This window comes from Emys orbicularis, chromosome 5, assembly GCF_028017835.1.
Source record: "Emys orbicularis isolate rEmyOrb1 chromosome 5, rEmyOrb1.hap1, whole genome shotgun sequence".
Lineage (NCBI taxonomy): Eukaryota > Metazoa > Chordata > Testudines > Emydidae > Emys > Emys orbicularis.
Window position 1 is genome coordinate 127,778,128 of NC_088687.1, and position 20,469 is coordinate 127,798,596.

Genomic DNA, 20,469 nt, shown 5'->3' on the forward strand with positions numbered 1-20,469 from the left:
CACTGTCACTCAGACCTAAAATAAATAGTGTTTCATAATTAACTAGTCTCAGATTCAATTGTACATTTTACAGTTTGATTTCTGCTATTCCCTGTTTCTGTCTGCATGATATACAAAATGAAGTGTGGCAGCTAATACTGTCTTTATAGAGTTATTCACTGTGTGGTAAAAGATAATTGGAATGCAGGCCAGGAGCAAACTGATATTTTAATAATTATATGCTAGCAGGTGTAAAACTTTAACAATACTACTACAGAGTACACTGTTGATAGCATGATTTGTGTACATTTTCTCTAAATATCTGTCTGTATAGTACTATGAGAAATATGCCCTCTACTGTATGCAGTATAATAGCAGATAACTACACTTGCTTTGGGAAAAATGATAAAACTCTCAGTTGCAGTTACCGGAAGCAGCCACCTAATGCTGATAGTACATAGGACTACCATCAATATTGAACATCTTTTTCTCTAAAAGGTACCTGTAACCAGCAGTCACACAGATCTGTAGTATATCATTGTGTGCATGCCATCGAATATGATTTCCATTAGAGGATATTTCTTATGTTGAATGTACAGTGTTTGTTCTTCAGCAGTATTTTATTAACACTCTGCTTGAACTCAATATCTATGGCCTAGTTTACACTTAAAACTCAATTTAAGGTACTATACTGACTAGAATCCATCCTGCTCTGACTGAACTCTGTGGGAGTTTTGACACTGACTTCAGTCATAGAAGGATCAGGCCCAGTGTCTATTTATAGAGCTGCTGCATCCCTGAAAAAGCTTCTGCTGCTTTTTTTAAAAACAGGTTTTCATATACAAAAGTAAAAATCATCTCCTTCTCAATTGTGTCTAAACTATCTGATCCTCATAAGGGTGATTAGAGCCCTGTGACGTTGCACTCCATATGTTTTATGGAAATATGCTTATGAGTGTGAATATGATGTAACTGGAATATGCAAAAGGGCTCTTGTAAGGTATCATAACAAAGGTTATAAACTACTGAATATATTCCTCCTATTTTTATGCATGTATCATTCTTGTATCTGAAGCTAGAAATATGAAGTATAACTCTGAGGTCCTATTGTAATTATGCAAAATGTGGACCATTAATGGTGGTTTAGCATCTTGATGGCTCCCAGTGACCAGGACAATTGGTTGTAAATAGTTTATTTACTTGCAAATCTTCCTGTGTACCTGTGGGCCAACCCAGGAAGAATGGAGACTATGGGTCTTACAGTGACATGTGACCATGTCACATGATACTGGAATCCATCTTAATCCTTGTACTTTTCCATTGATGAGGCAGGGGTAGGGAGAACCACAGACAAAAGAGTCCCACCTTGTGCCAAAGCTATAAAAGGGGGTGGAGCAGGACAAAAGAGGCTGCCAGTCATGAGAAAACCCCTGCTTACCACCTGAGATGTCTGCTGGCTCTAAAAAGACTGTACCAGGGGAAAGGATTGGGCCCAGACTAGGAAGGAGTCTAGTCTGTGAAAGGTTTCAGCATGGTAGCCATGTTAGTCTGTATCAGCAAAAAAGTTAGTATCAGCCAGCACATCCCTCGGCCCGCGCCGCTTCCTGCAGCCCCCATTCGCCTGGAGCGGCGAACCGCAGCCAGTGGGAGCCGCGATCGGCCGAACCTGCGGACGTGGCAGGTAAACAAACTGGCCGGGCCCACCAGGGGCTTTCCCTGAACAAGCGGTGGTCCTAGTTTGAGAACCACTGAATAGAGAATGAACAATTTATGAATTTACCCTGTATAAGCTTTATAGAGAGTAAAACAGATTTATTTGGGGTTTGGATCTTATTGGGAGCTGGGTGTCTGGGTGCTGGAGACAGGTAATTTGCAGAGCTGTTTTTAGTTAAAGTCTGCAGCTTTGGGGGCGTGGTTCAGACCTGGGTCTGTGTTGCAGCAGGCTAGCGTGTCTGGCTCAACAAGGCAGGGTTCTGGAGTCCCAAGCTGGCAGGGAAAACGGGCTCAGAAGTAATTTCAGCACATCACGTGACAGTCCCAGGGAGATCTCTGTGACCAAACCTGTCACAAGCCCTAAAAGGGGCTCGACTCAGCACACAGAAAAATGACAATCCCCTCAACCAAAGAGAGGGGCCACAACAAACAAACAAAACCCCCACAACCACCACCCAGGATCAGTTAAACGAGGGTGTGGGGGGAAGGGATGACGATAATAGTAACAGAATGGGATTGTGGTTACAGGGTCAAAATTCACATGTCCATAAGGTTCTATGGTTACTGAGCACTACTACATTGACCTGCCACATGCAACAGTGCAGATTTTATATTCTCCAATTTTTCCTCAATAGCAGGAAAAATTTGGAAATATTACAACTGCCACCTCAAATTCTCTGTCAGGTTTCTTTCCAGATTGAGGGATCTAAAGTGGCTTTATTTGCCCCATTTTTGCCAAAGAATAAATTTCTTTCTAACACCACACAACAACACTAATCATATAGGGGTCACTGGAGTTGGATTAGATTACAAAAGGGTAGCAACCCATTCCCATGGCAGGCATCCGTATCCACTGACTCTAAGGTTACTGTTACGCTATCACCTGCCTGAATCTCCTCCCAACCTGCATCCTTGCTTCTTCCCCCCTCCCCAACACAGACGCACAACTAAAACTACAGCTCCCAGCCTGCAGCGCTCTTCATTCATTTCCGAGCTACCCTTGCGTTCCCGGCTTGCAATGCGACACTGGGATCCCTAGTCCAGTGGGAGCAGCAGGGGGCGGGTCTATGCAAATATCGCCGGCGCCCGCCCACCTCCCGGTTGTTCCAATAAGGCAGGCGGCGGTTCTGTTTCCGTGTTGAGGCGTAGCAGTATTCAGGGACATGACCAGGCTGGGAACCTGCCGTTACCCTTAGCGTCACCTCAGCCACCGGCGAGAGAGAGAAGATGGCGTCCATGTTGCTGAGGAGCTGCAGCCAGCGGGTCTGCTGCCTCCCTAGGCCGCTGCGCCGGGAGCCCAAGTGGGGTAAGGCTCGGGCCGGGGCTGGGCAGGCGCAGCAGCGCTGGGCTTCGGCTCTGTGGGATCCGAGCCGCCGGCCTAGGCCCTGGCGGCCTCCCTACAGTGCGCCCACACCTCCAGCGCAGACGGACGGAGTGAGGGGCCTGGCGGGGCCCTGGGAGCCGGCTACGGGCTTGACCGTTCAGGGGACAGTGACTGGGAGGCGGGCGGGGGAGGTTGGGGCCCGGCGGGCGCGGTGCGAGGCTGCCTCCCTTCCCGGCTTCCAAAGATCACCGGGTGTCATCAGAGCAACCTTGAGCTCACGTGGGTGAGGCGTGTTGGGTGCCGGCGCTTGGTGATCTCATCCTGCCCCGGAGAGGCGTCCTCCTTCCACACCTCTCCTGGGCCCGTAGCTCCTTTATTTCTCTTAGCTGAAGCCTTGGGCTATGATGTAGAAGTGATTCGTTGGCGGTGCTCCTGGGCTGACAAGTCATCGGTGCTTTGCTTTATCGCTAGCTCCTGTGGCTGGAACCTCCCAGAAGTTTTTCCTTTGTATAAACTACTTAGTTCCTGCTCTACCTTGTCATCAGCTTTATTTGGTCTGTGAGTTAAGATATCATTGGCTTTGGTTTTCAAGGTGTTCTTTCTTCAAATACGTGGGTTCTTTGTCTAAGCTACACATCCCGAAAGTAAATAAAAACCTAATTGACTTCTTGCAAGTGGCAAATCAATCTTAAAATTGAGTACAATTAAATCTGATGTGTTTATTTTGTTCTAAGAATTTGGCAACTGACTGCGGTTTCTCAAATGAGGAATCCAATTTTTTTTTTAAATGGTCAATAACTTGTGGCAAGTTAGTTCACGGGTGGGCAAACTTTTTAGCCTGAGGGCTACATCTGGGTATAAAAATTGTATGGCGGGCCATAAATGCTCACAAAATTGGGGGTTGGGTGTGGGAGGGGGTGAGGGCTCTGGCTGGGCGTGTGGGCTCTGGGTGGGGCCAGAAATGAGAAGTTCAGGGTGTGGGAGGGGGCTCCAGGCTGGGGTGCAGGCTCTAGCTCTGGGGTGGGGCTGAGCACTTTGGGGTGCAGGAGGGTGCTCCAGGCTGCGACTGAGGGGTTCAGAGAGCGGGAGGGGGCTCCGGGCTGAGGCAGGGAGTGGGGGGGGGCTCAGGGGTGCAGGCTCCAGGCGGCGCTTACCTCAAGCAGCTGCTGGAAGCAGCAGCATGTCCTTCCTACGCGGAGGCGCGGCCAGATGGCTCTGTGTGCTGCGCCACCCCCGCAGCTCCCAGAAGTAATGGCATGCCACCCTACGCCTCCTATGCGGAGGCGTGGCACTGGCCATGCAGCTCTACGCACTGCCCAAGCCGCAGGCGCCACTCCTGCAGCTCCCCTTGGCCATGGCACTTGGGGCAGGGGTAGCGTGAAGAGCGGAGCCCCCTGGCTGCCCCTAAATGTAGGAGCTGAGACGGGACATGCTGCTGCTTCCAGGAGCAGTATGGCAAGCTCCTGACCCCACTTCCCGGCTGGAGTGCCAGAGCGGGGCAAGCCCCTGACCCCACTTCCCAGTGGGAGCTCAAGGGCCAGACTAAAAGGCTTGACGGGTCAGACGCGGCCCGTAGTTTGCCCACCCTTGGGTTAGTTGCTTTTAACTGTTTTTAAAAAAAAAAAAAAATTTGGTTTTAGTATTTGTGAAAGGGGCTAGCTTGATAGCTGTGGGAGCTTCAGTATTCTAGCCACAGGACATATAATAGCAGTGCAAGCTTTCTTGCAATGCTTTACCAATTACCTTCAACCTTGAGCTGGAGGAATCAGTCACTTTGAATGAAGGTAAAATGGCTTTGCCAATTCAATTCATGACCATTGCTGAAGTTGCCAGTAAAGCTGCCTCTTGTGATAGACGCTTTCTATAATGTGGCATACTGGCCAACAACAGCCATCTGATATATTGATATCTTATAGTTACTGGTCTTTGCTCAGATATTGAAGTAAAGGATGCGATATAAAAACTAAGATAGATTTGGGCTGAACTTCAACTTGTTGACATGGACAAAAGGTTGAATTTTATTACCATTCTTTGTGCCATCCAGTCCTTCTGCCTACAGCATTCTAAATCTTCAGAATATAGGGAATATGTTTAATCTGTAAACTAAGTTACAGAAGAGTAAATGGGCATACTGCTAGCTTTTATGGCATAGCGATATTTTCTCACAATTGTAACTGATTAGAATATTTCATGTTGGATGAGTTTTGATGTAAAAATGAATTATGCCAAAATGTGTTATTAAAGCAAAAACTCTTCAGGTATTCTGTAGGTGCCATGTACGCTCATAGATTAAGGTCAAGAAGGGGCCATTGTGATCATCTAGTCTGACCTTGTATATAACACAGTCAAAATAAATCCTAGAGCAGATCTTTTAGAGAAACATCCAGTCTTGATTTAAAATTGTTAGTGATGGAGAATCTACTATGAGCCTTGGTAAATTGTTGTCTGCATGACAAGAACCAGGGAAGTGGGAAGGTAGAGGGAAAGTCCTCTAACGCTGAGCTACTGGAGTTGTTCAGTGTTTGGGGAGAGGAGGCTGTGCAGGGACCCAGGATGCCCCACAAAAAGTAATTGGCAAGTATAGATGGTTTTTGCACAAAAAAAGGACTTTTCCCGCTTTAAATTGCAAGTATAGACATTGCCTAAGCCTTATTAAAGTCAAGATATACCGCATCTACCTCTTCTTCCCCCCCCCCCCCCCCCACTCCCATCCACAAGGCTTGTTACCCTGTCAAAGAAAGCTATTAGGTTGGTTTGACATGATTTGATCTTGACAAATCCATGCTGTTACTTATCACCTTATCTTCTAGGTGTTTGCAAATTGACTGCTTAATTATTTGTTCCATTATGTCTCTGGGTACTGATGTTAAGCTGACTGCTTTGTAATTCCCCGGTTTGCCCTTATTTCCCTATTTATATATTGGCACTATATTTGCCCTTTTGCAGTCCTCTGGAATCTCTCCTGTCTTCCATGACTTCCTTAATGGCTCAGTTATCTTCTCAGTCAGCTTCTTGAGTATTCTAGGATGTATTTCATCAGACCCTGGTGACTTGAAGACATCTAACTTGTCTAAGTAATTTTTAACTACTACTTTCCCTATTTTAGCCTCCCTTTCTTTTATTTGGTTCTATATTAATTTTTTACAGCTGCCTTCACTTCCCCTTTAAACCAGCACACCCTTCTTCCTTGATTGTGGGGTTATGGCTTCTTGGGTATCTAGTAAGCTGTTATTAAATGATTCTCAATTATCAGTCACAGTTTTCTGACTAAATTCTTCCTCCCTGCTGATTTGTTTTCTTATTGTTTCATGTGCTCTTTCAGCTGGAACAAACCTGTGTTGTTAACCCATTGTTTCATGACAGAAATCCATTTATAACAGTTTTGTTTTATCTTCGATCTAATTTAATCTTAGTTCATCTTGTTCGTTCAGCAAGTAAGTAGTTTAAGTACTTCTTAGAATCTTAAGTATTCTTCCAGTAAAGATCAAGCCTTTAAGCACCACAGGCTTACACTTTTGGAGTTACATTTTTCACTTGAATTTTAAAAACAAAGACATAGTACAGGGGTAAGCAACCTATGGCACGCATGCCAAAGGCGGCACGCGAGCTGATTTTCAGTGGCACTCTCACTCCCCGGGTCCTGGCCACCGGTCCAGGGGGCTCTGCATTTTAATTTAATTTTAAATGAAGCTTCCTAAACATTTTAAAAACCTTATTTACTTTACATACAACAATAGGTTAGTTATATATTATAGACTTATAGAAAGAGACCTTCTAAAAATATTAAAATGTATTACTGGCACGCAAAACCTTAAATCAGAGTAAATAAATGAAGACTTGGCACACCACTTCTGAAAGGTTGCCGACCCCTGACATAGTATGTAAGTTTTTCTGTATCTGAAGCCTTTTTTAGGGTGTGTAAATTTTTAAAAGTAATCCTATCATTCTTGTTACTGGTTTTACAGTAGGGGAAATTTGTTTGTCTACAGCTCTTATCCAAATGGATGCTTTTCTTGCTTCCTAAACAGGTAATCCTGGTTAAGGTTTCCTAAAGAGGCAGTGCCAAGTACTTTAAACTGCAGATGTTCTCTTTGCAAATATCCCGATTATACTTATATGGCTGATTTTTAATGCCCTGGCAACAAAGAGCATGAACCTTCTTTTTTCCTTTCTATTGGCCTAGAGCTCATGTGTTCCACATTGCTACAGGGCTAAAGTTGCACATCAGAAGGGACTCTTCAGATCTAGACAAACTTCTTAAAGTTAAAATGAAGAAAAATTAATAGTTTTGTAAAACCTTTAAACAACCTACATTTTTGGCCTAAAGTGCTGTACCTGACAAGGTTAATTTCTAAAGTAACAATTGGCCTTTTAAAATAATTTAGTTTATTATTAATGTTATGGGTGATAAATTTCAATCTGTGAATTATTTGTATTTTTTTTTTCCAGGTAACTTGGGAGACCGTACTTGTCTCAGTTGTGTGTCTCTGAGGTTGATTAACCATCCGTAAGTAAATGTAAACATGACACAATTATTTTTCTAGTCTTTTAAAACTCTGCCAAGCTATCCTAAAAGCTTTAGTACATCATAATGGAACATAGTTATCAGTCTTCTGGACAAGACACACAATTACTAGCCACAACCCATATTATAGAGCCACAAAGTGACGCCCAAGAATAGTACCTTAGTCATATGCCTATTATGTCCCTTTTGGGAGTAGGAATATGTGACTTTTTTTTTTTTTTTCCTCTTTTCTCCCAATCTATCCTCCTTGTCTTATGCCAATGCAGTAAACAAACACTGTTTTTGTGAAAGCAGTAAAAAGTGAATTCAGTTCTGATGATCAATGCAAGTGACACCACTGGAAGTGGAAACTCTCCTTCATAACACTGCTGGTCCAAACTCCACTATCGTGTACATATATGTAAATGTTGGTCTCAATCGGTTTTGAGCAGTAGTTGATAGGGCCCTACCAAATTCGTAGCCCTGAAAAACGCGTCACGGGCCATGAAATCTGGTCTTTTTGTGCTTTTACCCTATACTATACAGATTTAATGGGGGAGACCAGCATTTCTCAAATTGGTGGTCCTTTCCCAAAAGGGAGTTGCAGGGGGGGTCACAAGGTTATTTTAGGGGGGTTGCGATATTGCCACCCTTCCTTCTGCGCTGCCTTCAGAGCTGGGTGGCTGGACAGTGGCAGGTGCTGACTGATGGCCAAGCTCTGCAGGCAGCAGCACAGAAGTAAGGGTGGCAATACCATACCATGCCATCCTTACTTCTACGCTGCTTCTGGTGACGGTTCTGCCTTCAGAGCTGGGCTCCTGGCCAGCAGCTGCCACTCTGCAGCTGCCCAGCTCTGAAGGCAGCACCACCACTAACAGCAGCACAGAAGTAAGGGTAGCAGTACTGCAACCCCCGCTACAATAACCTTGTGACCCCCATCCCCACAACTCCTTTTTGGGTCAGAACCCCTACACCTACAACACTGAAATTTCAGATTTAAATAGCTGAAATCATGAAATTTATAATTTTTAAAATTCTGTGACCATGAAATTGACCAAACTGGACTGTGAATTTGGTAGGCCCCTATTGATAGTTAGGGGGCAAGCACAGTTCACTTTAGCCCCACATTCAATAGGCCAAGGCTATATGTACCCTGTGTTATGGTCCTGGCTGAATCCTTCAAGTGGATGGTCTTTATTGCACTCAACCTTTGGGTCCTGGGCACTTCCCAAGCCTGCTGGGTCTGGGCAGAATTCAGTCCCTGTTCATAACTCGGGGCTTCTAAGGTACACTCCTTGGTGAAGACCCTTCTGCACCCTTCTGTAGGATGTGGGACTCCATGAGCCAACTGCCTTAGGCCCAAAAACCAATGCTGTCCTCCCCAATCTCCCCAGTCACTTAGAGAGGCTCCCCAGAGTTCCACCTCGCTGATTTATAGTTTAAACCCTCAGGGACCATGTGATATGTAATGCAAGGAACACAGGCTTTGCACAGGAGTTTCTTAGCCACAATAACTTTTACTCTTAATGCATATAAGAGTTACATATCGTTAGGAAAAACAACGAAGCCTGTGTCCCCTAAGTCTGTGCTCACCCCTTCCTAAGCCTCTGAAAATGTTGGATGGGTGGGCCCTCTCCTGTAGTCCTTTTGTTGTCTGGCAATGGTCAGCCAGTGAGAGTGAAGGAGGCTAGAGCAGTTCTTGCCCTTAAATAAGATTTCTGCCCCTTCTGTCAAGTAACCAACCGATCAGCTGCAGAATCTCAGTCAGGTGGTTGGCTTGGAAATTCCAGCCCTCTGGATCCAAACTGGGAAAATCCAGTTCACTCCAGCCCACTCCTATCTGTAGTAAAGCCATTGTCTTGGGGTAGACCCCCTTAATTGGAACACAGTCACAGTGGATATGTCTTGTGTTCTGGAAGGTATCAAGCATTAAAATAAGCTGCCCTGGGTCTGTCCTTGACAACTTTAGGAAGCTATAGTTACATGCTCAAAATGTAGGTCATATTCTTCAGTAATGTGGCTATAAGTGGAAGGTCACACATTTTATATTTTCACTCACTCTCTCTTCCACTTGAATATAATACACCTAATAAAATTACTTATGAACTGGTTACAATTAGTTACATAAACGATAGAGACAGGAAGACCCTGGTTTTATGACAGCTTGGGCAGATGGATAGAGAGGAACTGAAGAATCAGGGTGTGACAGATTGGTGTATGTACAGGCTAATTCCTGGGCAGCTAGCCTTGGGGACCATTGGATCACCAGCGGCCCCAGAGGCAGTCAGCCACTGCCACCGGAGCAGGGGCCAGCTGTCAGCCCCGGCAGCCCCCCAGAGCAGCACCATAGGATCAGCTAAGGTTTAGTCAGGGGTATTTATAGTAAAAGTCATGGACAGGTCACTGGCTGTGAGTTTTTGTTTAGTGTCTGTGAACTGTCCATCACTTCTACTAAAAATACTCTTGACTAAATCTTAACCTTAATCATGAGTAGTGTTGGCACAAAGTCTTCCTGCTGAAGTCAGATGCTAAATACCAGACTGAAAGGTGTTATCTTGTAAATGGTGGCCCTTAAGGAAGTATTGAACTGCATTCCACCAATTCACAATATCAGTTTTTTGGATGGTGCCAGTGGTTGATCACACAGTAAGAAAGTGGTACTCTGACAAGGATTACATCAACAAACCTAGACAGGACACTAACATTAGGGTGCTGGTTTGATTGGTCGATCAAAATTTCCACAAATTTCACCCTTTGAAGGGTTTGGTGGAGAGTATGTTGGGGGGTCTTTGAAGAGTCACTGGTGTGAACTCTGACCATCCCCATGATCAGTTGAATACGGTCAGGTGAAATTTTCTGCAGTGTAGTTGCGCCCCATCTCTGGCACTATATGGATGCATCCTATATATTATGGAAGCTAGAGTTCTGGATTAACTTGTACCATCACTGAATCTGTGGGGTTCATAGTTCCTGCTGGTCAGTGGGAGGTCATTATAAGAAACTTGCTAGCAGTGGGGCTGTGCAACCATGTCCTGAAAAAGGAGTTATTTACAAACAGTAGATCTTGGGTTTTTTTGAGTGTATTGTCTCTGCAGTGCCACTCTGATCTTTTCTTCTCCCAACTAAATAGGGTTTCCACAATGAGAGGAGAGTCGGGTATTATATGTTTGGCTTTTTGGATGTAGGGCTTGAGGGAAAAGCATGCACCTCCTAACTTCCAAGTGTTCTACAAATGTAGTCCTAACATTTAATTTCCTATTGTATCGGAGTCTTTTCCATGCCTCTTTTCTTTGTCCTTTTCTGGACCACTTTTATTTCTGCTATACTTTTTTGAGATGTGGTACCCAAAATTGAATATAGTATTTAAGGTGAGGGTTACAATCTAATTAGATAATGGTGTTTAAATTTGCTCATTTTTCTTTTTTTTTTGACTACTCCTGGGCACTGATCAGATATCTCCATTGAGCTGACCATAATAACACTGATGTCTGAATGCTTAATTTAGAATCTGTCAAATGTGAATTAATAGTTCAAATGTTCCTTTAAATGTGTGTTATCTTGCACTTTTCTACATTAAATTTCATCTACCATCATGTTGCCCAGTTTTATTAGGTTCTTTCTCAACTTGATTAAATTTAGTCATCAGCATATTTTACTTGCTTGGCTTTTCTCTTCCTATACTAGACCATAAATAAATTCATTAACATCAGACATAGTACAGATCCTTTGGACAACTCACTATAAGCCAGCTTCCACATTGAAAATAGGCCACTTAGTTTTACTCTTTTCCTGTATCAACGAATGTATAATCTGTGTTAGAAGTACTCCTGGGGGAATTCTGCGCCAAAAAATTAAAAATTCTGCGCATACGAGTTTCAAATATTATGCAGAATTTTAAATTATTTTGGTAATATATTTCAAAATACCTGTCAGCAAGTATGTCTGTAACAATACAGACACACACACAAAATTCCCGTAGGAGTAGAGAGTTAAAGAAACCCCTCTGACAACCCAGTTCCTGTTTCTCTGTTATGCTTTCGTTGGGCGCCTCAGTCTGGGTGTGTCACACATGCCAGCTGGGCACACTTTGGGGGAAGACTCTGCCCCTCCAGTCTCAGACACCCTCACCCTCACCCCCACCCCACCAGAGCCCAGCTGTGGGAGATCCTCCTTTTCCCCCCCCCCCAGCCCAGACACCTGTACCCCCTACTCCCCAGGGCCAAGCTGTGGGGTGCCTCCCAGCCCAGACACTTGCACCCACTATCCTCCAGAGCCGAGCTGTAGGATGCCCCCCAGCTTAGACACCTGCACCCCCCCCCCGAGCCCAATCACGGGACCCCCCCAGCCCAGACACCTGCACCCCCCTTCCAGAGCCCAGCTGTGGGGCGCCCCCCAGCCCAGGCAGCTGCATCCCCCCCTAGAGCTTAGCCATGGGGCACCCCCCTAGAGCCCGGGCACCTGCATCCCCTACCTGGTAGCCCAGCTGGGGGGTACCCCCAGCCCAGATACCCAAACTCCCTACCCCCCAGAGCCCAGGGATCTAGAAAGACAAACATCCTGTGATGCTGGGTCCCAGGTTTGTATGGAGTTTCTTGCACGCCACCTCCTTCCTTCAGGATGTGCTGGGAACAGCAGCTGCTTGGACCCCCTCCAGCTCTCTTTCCTACCCCCCGCCGGCAGTGTCCTGTATTTGCGAGCTGGAGAGTCAGGCTCTGCTGGATCCAGCGGCCCCTAGTGGTGGCCAGCATCTCCGCAGCACCAATTCTGCAGGGAAAAATGAAATTTTGCACAGAACATTAATTCTGCACAAATTCTGCATTGTGCAGTGGCACAGAATTCTCCCAGGAGTGTAGAACATCTCACTTTGTCACTATTTAATTTCTATTCCTCATTAGATCCAAATTTACCTCTTCTGTACAGGGTCCTGGGGTTCCCATTTAACTAATTCCATAAAAATGCTACCTTGCAAGTGATGCTAGGTAGTTATTTTTGTTAAATAAATTAATCCTGTGTAATTTTTAACTTTCCATAATTTTATTTTTTGTATGTTAAATAGCCTTTGACATCTTGTGATTAAGTACATATCTCTTATCTTCTCTGTAGAAAAGCTGTGCTGAAGAGAAAACATTCGGTTACAAAGAATAGCACCAAAAGGTTACCATTAACCTCTTCTTTCCACCTCCCACTTACAAACAAATCTTCAAATGTAGCCTGTGCATTAGATTTCAGTTAGTTTTAATTATATGGGAAATTTGAAGGGTTTATTGTTTTGTTACTGAGATCATTAAGGACAAAAGTATGGTTTGACAAGTCTTAAAGGACCCATTTTAAAAACTAATTTTAACTGATGAACTAATAGATTTAATTGTAAATTTTCAGAAAACTCATTCTGTATTCAGAGTAAGTGGTGTTATCTTTGGGAGGATATGCTTATTCTTCAAGAGTAATGAAGTGGCTGAATCCCTGCTTTAAGTGCAAAACTCAACTCAGCCTTAACTCTAGAAAACTGCAAATGACACTTCCATAATAAAATATTAATTAAATCATAGTGTAGGACAGTGGTTATACTAAGCAATTTTGAAAACATTTTCATATGTTAATAATGGGCAGGGTAGGCTTGAAGAAGTTGTCTTTGGGAGTACCATACCCTGGGCACGATCACAGCATAGATTTGTCATGACCTGCTATCTTGAGCTACAATGGTTATCAACTGCCTTTCGGGTATTCTGTCATCAAATATAGTTCATAAATAAGTTTAAGTGCAGTTCTACACTTAAAAAAAAACCCAAAAACAAAAAAACAACAACCCCCCCCCCCCCCAAAACCGTTGCAGGGATCCCAGTTCGTCTCATTGATTAATATCAAATTTGCTTGCTTTATAAGTAGAAAGAAAAATTCTTTCTAACTGCCAGCCCTGAAAATTTAAGCTGGGAAAAATCAAAGCTATTTCAGTCCTATAATTTAGCAGGGGTGACTTCATACTTGACTTTCAGTTAATACAGAATTAACTGCACTTAAGTTAAATGTTACATTTACTACTTCAGTGTTCCAGATGGTAAGAAAAGTGCTAAAGTACAAACCAGATTGCATTTAGGGAGTGGTTCTAATTTTGTACATGTAATGAGCACTTTTGGAACAATGCCTTTATGTTCATTTTCAGAATGCATTTAAGTCCTCTTTCAGAAAGGGATCAAAAGTGGTTAATGAAATAGGAGTCTATTGTCCAATACAGACCACTGATAAGATTGAGCTTGCAGTTTCAGCAGACCAAATATCTGCTGGAGAAAGAAGGTTAGAGGTAAAGAGATGATAAAGGGGCAAACTCTTTAAGTAGGTTTATCTGATACTAATTTCCTTTCTCCCCCTTAATCCTAGCAGCTTGTACGTTGTCTCTCTGTGCCATCCACATACTATAGGAGATATAAAATGCTTTAGATAAGTTACTTCTCACTGATTTCTAGTTTTACTTCTGCACTTAGCTTTCTAAATTGAATGCACTTCTGGTCACTGTTTTTCTCACTTTTGAAATTTTGAAACAGTTTTTTTCCTCCCTTGAAAGTCGTTTACAGGAAAAGACCCTGTAAGTAAGTTATGACGGGGTGTGTGTGTGTGTGTGTATAATCATTATTTTCAAGTGATAGTGACATACACCTTTTGATCTTCATAATTGTGATTTTAAACATATATAGCAGAACTTTCTCCTTTAGCACATATTGTTGGATCTCTTAAATGTCTTTTTCTTTCTTTCTTTCTTAAAGGAATGTACACTTCAAATATTGCACTAGTGTCCACCCTGTTTACATGTACTCCAAGAAAGATCAGTACAGTTGTTGGACTAAAGGACCTGAACAAATGTACTTTAAAGTTGTGAGCTCTCCTGGCTCATGGACTCCGCTTGCAAGTTTGGGCATTTTGGGGCCCCAGTACCTTCCAGTACGATGGTGGCATTCTTCACATCCCCGTAATGATGACTCCATGGTGGAAAAGTCACTGAAGTCTTTAAAGGATAAAACCAAGAAGATGGAAGAAGGAGGCCCTGTATATAGTCCAACAGTAGAGGTGGTTAAAACATCTCTTGGACAGAAGATTGTGGATGAGGTGAAGCACTATTATCATGGCTTTCGATTGTTATGGATTGACACAAAAATTGCTGCAAGAATGCTCTGGCGAGTACTTCATGGCAACGTTTTGTCTCGCCGGGAACGGAGACAGGTAATGAGTACATGTAGTCTGTTCTATTTACTATTGAGTGATTAGACTCCTTGCCTGGGTTAAATTGAGTGGGTTCCTTGCCCTTTTTTCTTTGTATTTAGAATCAATAAGGTTACCTCTAGCATCCCTAGTTAAGGGAACTTTACCCAGTATCTGATGCAGCCAATTGAAAAAAAGACTGAGGTTTATTCATATCACATAAACAGTATCTATATTTATGTGTATATTACTTTATTTTAGTGAGTCTCCCAAACTTAGGACTGGTCTTCACTACGGAGCTAAATCGGCACTGCTACAATCGATGCAGTGGCATTGATTTAGTGGGTCTAGTGAAGACATGCTCAATTGATGGGAGAACGCTCTCCCATCCATTTCTGTACTGCACCTCAACGAGAGGCGGAAGCAGTGTCGGTGGGAGAGTGTCTCCCGTCGACATAGCGTAGTGTGGACCCTATGGTAAGTAGATCTAAGCTACGTCTAGTTGTTATGCTACTAACGTAACTCAAAATTGCGTAGCTTAAATCGACCAGCAGCTGTAGTGTAGACAAGCTCTTAGTTTGCTTGAGGAGGGGGGAGGGATAGCTCAGTGGTTTGAGCATTGGCCTGCTAAACCCAGGGTTGTGAGTTCAATCCTTGAGGGGGCCACTTAGGGATCTGGGGCAAAATCAGTACTTCGTCCTGCTAGTGAAGGCAGGGGGCTGGACTCGATGACCTTTCAAGGTCCCTTCCAGTTCTAGGAGATGGGATATCTCCATTAATTTAATTTAATTTAGTCATAGTTGTGTCTTCAGAAAAACTTAGGATCAGAGACCAAGTTATCCCAAAGTTATAGATACTTCATAATTGTGACTAACTAGACAAAATAATTGTATATGTGCTTTCTTATTGTTCCATTAAATAATTGGACAATCACCCACATTTAATGCATTGTTTCAAGATTAAAATTAAATTACAATTTTACATTTTTTCCCACAGCAGCATCAGCATGTCTGCAGTTTATCATGAACACTATCAAAATTTAGTGATTTATTTTTCTATTGAATATCCTTTTTTGCAATACCTATTTATTGAAGATTATAACTAATTAATGACAAGATCTCCAATACAAAGGCACAATGTAGGGAAAAAGTACTGTATCGTATATCAAAAATGAACATGCATACAGAAGCTGCAGCTGTTCTATTCAATAGGTTTTTTTTTCCCCATATCAATATTTTTAATGCACTTATGCAATATGCAATAAACATTTCTTCTGACAAATGGGACATCTTTTACTAGACAATTGTCAAAATATAATTTTTCAGGTTTTTTTAAATGTACAAAAAATAATTATGCAATACTGGGGACCAATTGCTTACCAGAAATCCATGTTTGAAAACCAAGCTATTTGAACTATTATAGTAGATGTTCTGAGTGTAAAATGGATAAATGCATATTTTATTTGTGCACAAACAAAATAGACTAATGTGAAAACACTTGGAACCACTTGTATGAGCTATGATTCAAACCAGAATAAATCTTAACACAATTTAGAGGTTGATGTTAAGAATGTTTCCCATTGTGCTTGGATTTGAAGGTATGTTCTCGACTCTGCATTTAAACCAGGCTTGTAGTTTCGATTTATTTTCTTAAAACTATTTTTAGTACAAGGACTGAAAATGGACAGGTTCTTGGTATGTAGCCTAAAAGGAGATGATTTAACTAAATTGTAGTTGTTACATTGTGTGACTCAGAACATACAGTAGTACATTCTCAGACCTACAGAATGTAGAAAAATTTAGCGTCAAATAATGCATTGAATGTCCTTAGATCTTGTTTTGGTTTTCTTCAAAGTAAAAAAGCGCATTAAGTTTAAAAATAAAGAAAAAAAATAAAAAAAATCAAAGCTGTCTCTTTATGACAATAGAGAGCCTACAAGAGGGCAGTGTTATACTGTACCTGAACAGAGGAGGCAGGTAGACTGAGAGCGTATTTGGTATAATGAATGTCCTTTTAAATATTTTGTCAGATAATGTAGCAGCTAACTAGTCTTGACATCGTGTGTTTCAACTCACTTAAGAAATATCTGAAATAATATTTTAGGCTATAGGCACATGTGTAAGTAAGTCACGTATTGCAGTACTGGATATGTGTTAGTAATCCAAGAGGAATTCTTTCTTTTCAGTTTTTGGCTTCACATGTACAAATCCATGAAGGTTTATAGGTGTTAAATTGGAATATCTGTATGTGAGATGTTTTTTGTTTTCAAGAACTTGTGAAAGTTGCTCAAAGGAAAACTAATCCTATTTGTAAGGATCATGTGTTCAGTGAGAGGCAATAGTGGTTTTGTGAATTACTGGTTGACAGTGAAGTGTTTCTTTAGTTTTAAAAAGTTTCCCACAAAACCCTGAACCAAAGATTTATATATTAAATTGACCAAGGGTCTTCAACTTATACTAAAAGAATACTTAAAAAGTCTTGAAGGGGTGAGTTCAGCTTAAAGTTTTGCCTGCTGTTGGCACAAAAAACAGGTAAGATTACTACAACCGGAAAAGATTAGAGAAGAAAAATCTTTCCATTAATTTAATTACAATATAATAATACCTACCTCTTATACAGTGGTTTTCATCCATAGATCTGAAAGCACTTTACAAAGGAACTCAGTATAATTATCCCCACTTTACAGATGGGGAAACTCAGAAAGGGAGGTGATTTGCCCAAGGTCACCCAGAAAGCTGGGTCAGAACCAGAGATGGAACCCAAGTCTCCTGAGTCCCAGTCTACTGCCCTGTCCACTAGGCCACATTGTCAATGTTCTGTCATTATCTCTATTGTGTAGTCTAGCTAGTCAGTTTTCTCTATTTGTATGAGAGTCTTTCCTACTACAACAACAAGAGGGAAAAGCATTTTTTAAAATAGGAAAGTGTAAATCACAAAAATTGGTAGGCTATAGCTCCGGGTACCTCTAGTATCTACTACTTTACCTCTTTTTATTGAAATCGACTAGGTTGAGGAGATGATGCCTCTGAAGTTTTGTAATTTAAACTGCTACCTAGTTTGCATGTTTTACCACACTGGTGAATTGCATACAAATTTTTCTTGGAGAATTAAGGGCACAACTCTGAAGGTGCTCAGTGCTACTCAGGGTTAGGCCCTTAAATGCCTACTAGAGTGAAATTCACTTTTGTGCATAGTGCCTGCACAAATGGGGGCGGGTCCATGCTCCAATTATGCAGCACCTTTAAGGGGCCTTCTGCAAGGTTGTAAGTTTCATCCAGTAATGAATTACACAACTTGCTTTGAAGTAGAACTTTATTTTAAACTTTAACTGTAATTTTCTATTAGTATTTAATAAATGTTTAAATGATGGGATGGATAGTCTACAGAGGCAAGAATTAATCACTTGTGATGCTAAATCTTCAAAGAAAATAAATCATACATTTTAATTGAAAGAGCGCTTTGAAAACTTCCAAGCTATCATTTTAATTTGAACACTGCTTTTACTTTCATATCAATAAGTTGGATTTCAGTTTATGTTGGTGCTTCTGAATCTTTAGAGAGACCTTTTCCCCCAAAACAAATAGGAGAATATAGGAGGAGGGCTTGCATGGAGGTAAAAATAGAGAATTATCTTGGTAGCTGGAGTTAGATGTGAGGAGGAGATGCCACAAAGAACAACATTGGAGAACGAAAGTATTAAAAATATACAAATTGCTGAATTTGGTACCATAATAACATGAAATTATGGACATACATATTGTACATTGACTGTCTAGGTTATAGAATCCGTCTTTTCAGACCTCGGGGCTGACCCCAAGACATCGTTTATAACACTTTTGTTGCCCAGTAATGGTCCAAGCAGGTGTCAAGCAAAAATAATCTCACATTCTGGTTGGTGGGTTATAATGTTTTGTATGTAGATAGCATGTAATTAGTCATTATGTACCATCTTCCTTGTGTGTCCCCCGTCCCGTGTCCCCCCCCCCCCCCCCCCCGTGGAACTAAATTTTTTTAAAGAGAAATTTATTTTATATCACTTGGCTGCCACAGAGGTAGACTGGGGTGTCCTTCTTTTTTCTTTTTAGCAGGTGGCAAACAATTGCAATCTCAGAGGGGTAGCCGTGTTAGGCCTGGTCCACACTAACCCCCCACTTTGAACTAAGATACGCAACTTCAGCTACGTTAATAACGTAGCTGAAGTCGAAGTACCTTAGTTCGAACTTACTGCGGGTCCAGACGTGGCAGGCAGGCTCCCCCGTCGACTCCGCGTACTCCTCTCGCGGAGCAGGAGTACCGGCGTCGACGGCGAGCACTTCCGGGATCGATTTATCGCGTCGAGACAAGACGCGATAAATCGATCCCAGAAGATCGATTGCTTACCGCCGGACCCGGAGGTCAGTATAGACGTACCCTTAGTCTGGATCTGTAAAAAGCAACAGAGTCCTGTGGCACCTTTAAGACTAACAGATGTATTGGAGCATAAGCTTTGGCATCTGACGAAGTGGGTATTCACCCACGAAAGCTTATGCTCCAATACATCTGTTAGTCTTAAAGGTGCCACAGGACTCTCTGTTGCTAATTGCAATCTCCTCTCTCTGTTTGGTTGTCTTTTTCCTCTTTCCCTTTCCCCTTGCAAGTGTGCACATGCCATAACTTCCTACAGGCTCTCATTTTCTTATCTCACCAAAAGTAGCAGAGGTAAAGCACCTCTAGAAAAGTTGTTCACACAAGTTTTGTATTTATTGCTATACAAAGAAAAAGCAGATTAAAATGTTGGTACTGATTTTGATTTATGTGATACACTGATGTTTTAACTAAGATTGCAAAATAGAGGTACTAAATTTATTTAAAAACCATGACACTCTAACACTTACTCCAAAAAGTGAAACAGGTCTAGGAATAGGTCTTCCTAACTTTATATTGGTTCTCACATTGGTGGCATATGGCTAATGTATAAAAATAATGAACAGAGGAGGAGTGTAGTACTCCTGAAGGAGAACTTGGAATGCTCTGCTATCAGGATAGCAGTATATTTTAGTCTTTTAAAAAAAAAATAGATCAAATGAAATAAAACTGTCTTGATAGCAGCTTTCAATTCTTGGAAAAAGGAAACTTGTTTATTCAGTAAGAAAATTAAAAACCTTTAAAAAAATTGAATATATTTAGATTGTTGGGGAAGAAAGTAGGGCTTTAATTACTTTCACATGCAAAGGTTGAGAAGCTGTAAAAACAAAATTAACTGTTTGAAAACTGGCATAATTAAAAGACCCCAGTTGAGTAATGCAGGCATACTCTTTTTAGTATGCCAAGAGTAATCTGCCTAAAGTTACTGATTAACTTCTACTAATTTTCCATTTATCAGCCTGCACTGACCGAGTCAGTGAGTGGAACACTTCTTCTTATAGCAGTTTAGTTGACAGCAACTAGTTGAGGGGTTTTTGGGTGATGGGGGGAGAAGGGAGGCTTGAGAAAATAGTAATAAGGAGTCTTGGGGGAAAAATGAGTTTATTCTTAAAGCAAGAATAAAACACAGCTGGCTATATTCAGAGTCTTCATTGTCTAAACTGCACACGCTACCATGATCACATTGCACATTTGGTAATCTTGTGCAAAATATGAAAATATCCTCATTTTCACATGTAGTTGCCGTAATTGCATGCTTTTTTGTAGCTAGTTTTAAAAAAATCAGTAGAGCCCTGCAAATCTGCAGATATCCACTTAATATCTGCGGACCATGTTTGTGGATCATGTGTCGGAT

General features: G+C 42.0%; 1 protein-coding gene across 3 annotated transcripts in view; it reads left to right on the forward strand.

Moving 5' to 3' along the window:
• The first annotated feature begins 2,818 nt into the window (after positions 1-2,818).
• Positions 2,819-20,469, forward strand: part of LETM1 (leucine zipper and EF-hand containing transmembrane protein 1) — a 62,230-nt gene continuing 44,579 nt past the window's right edge. For 2 of the 3 annotated variants that reach the window (XM_065404917.1, XM_065404918.1), the window contains exons 1-3: positions 2,819-2,998; positions 7,466-7,523; positions 14,279-14,732. In XM_065404917.1, coding sequence (XP_065260989.1) covers positions 2,920-2,998; positions 7,466-7,523; positions 14,279-14,732 — 591 coding nt within the window. In that variant the 5' untranslated portion in view covers positions 2,819-2,919. Of the gene's footprint in view, positions 2,999-7,465; positions 7,524-12,623; positions 12,675-14,278; positions 14,733-20,469 lie in introns of all 3 variants that reach the window. The other variant, XM_065404916.1, reaches the window with a different exon arrangement.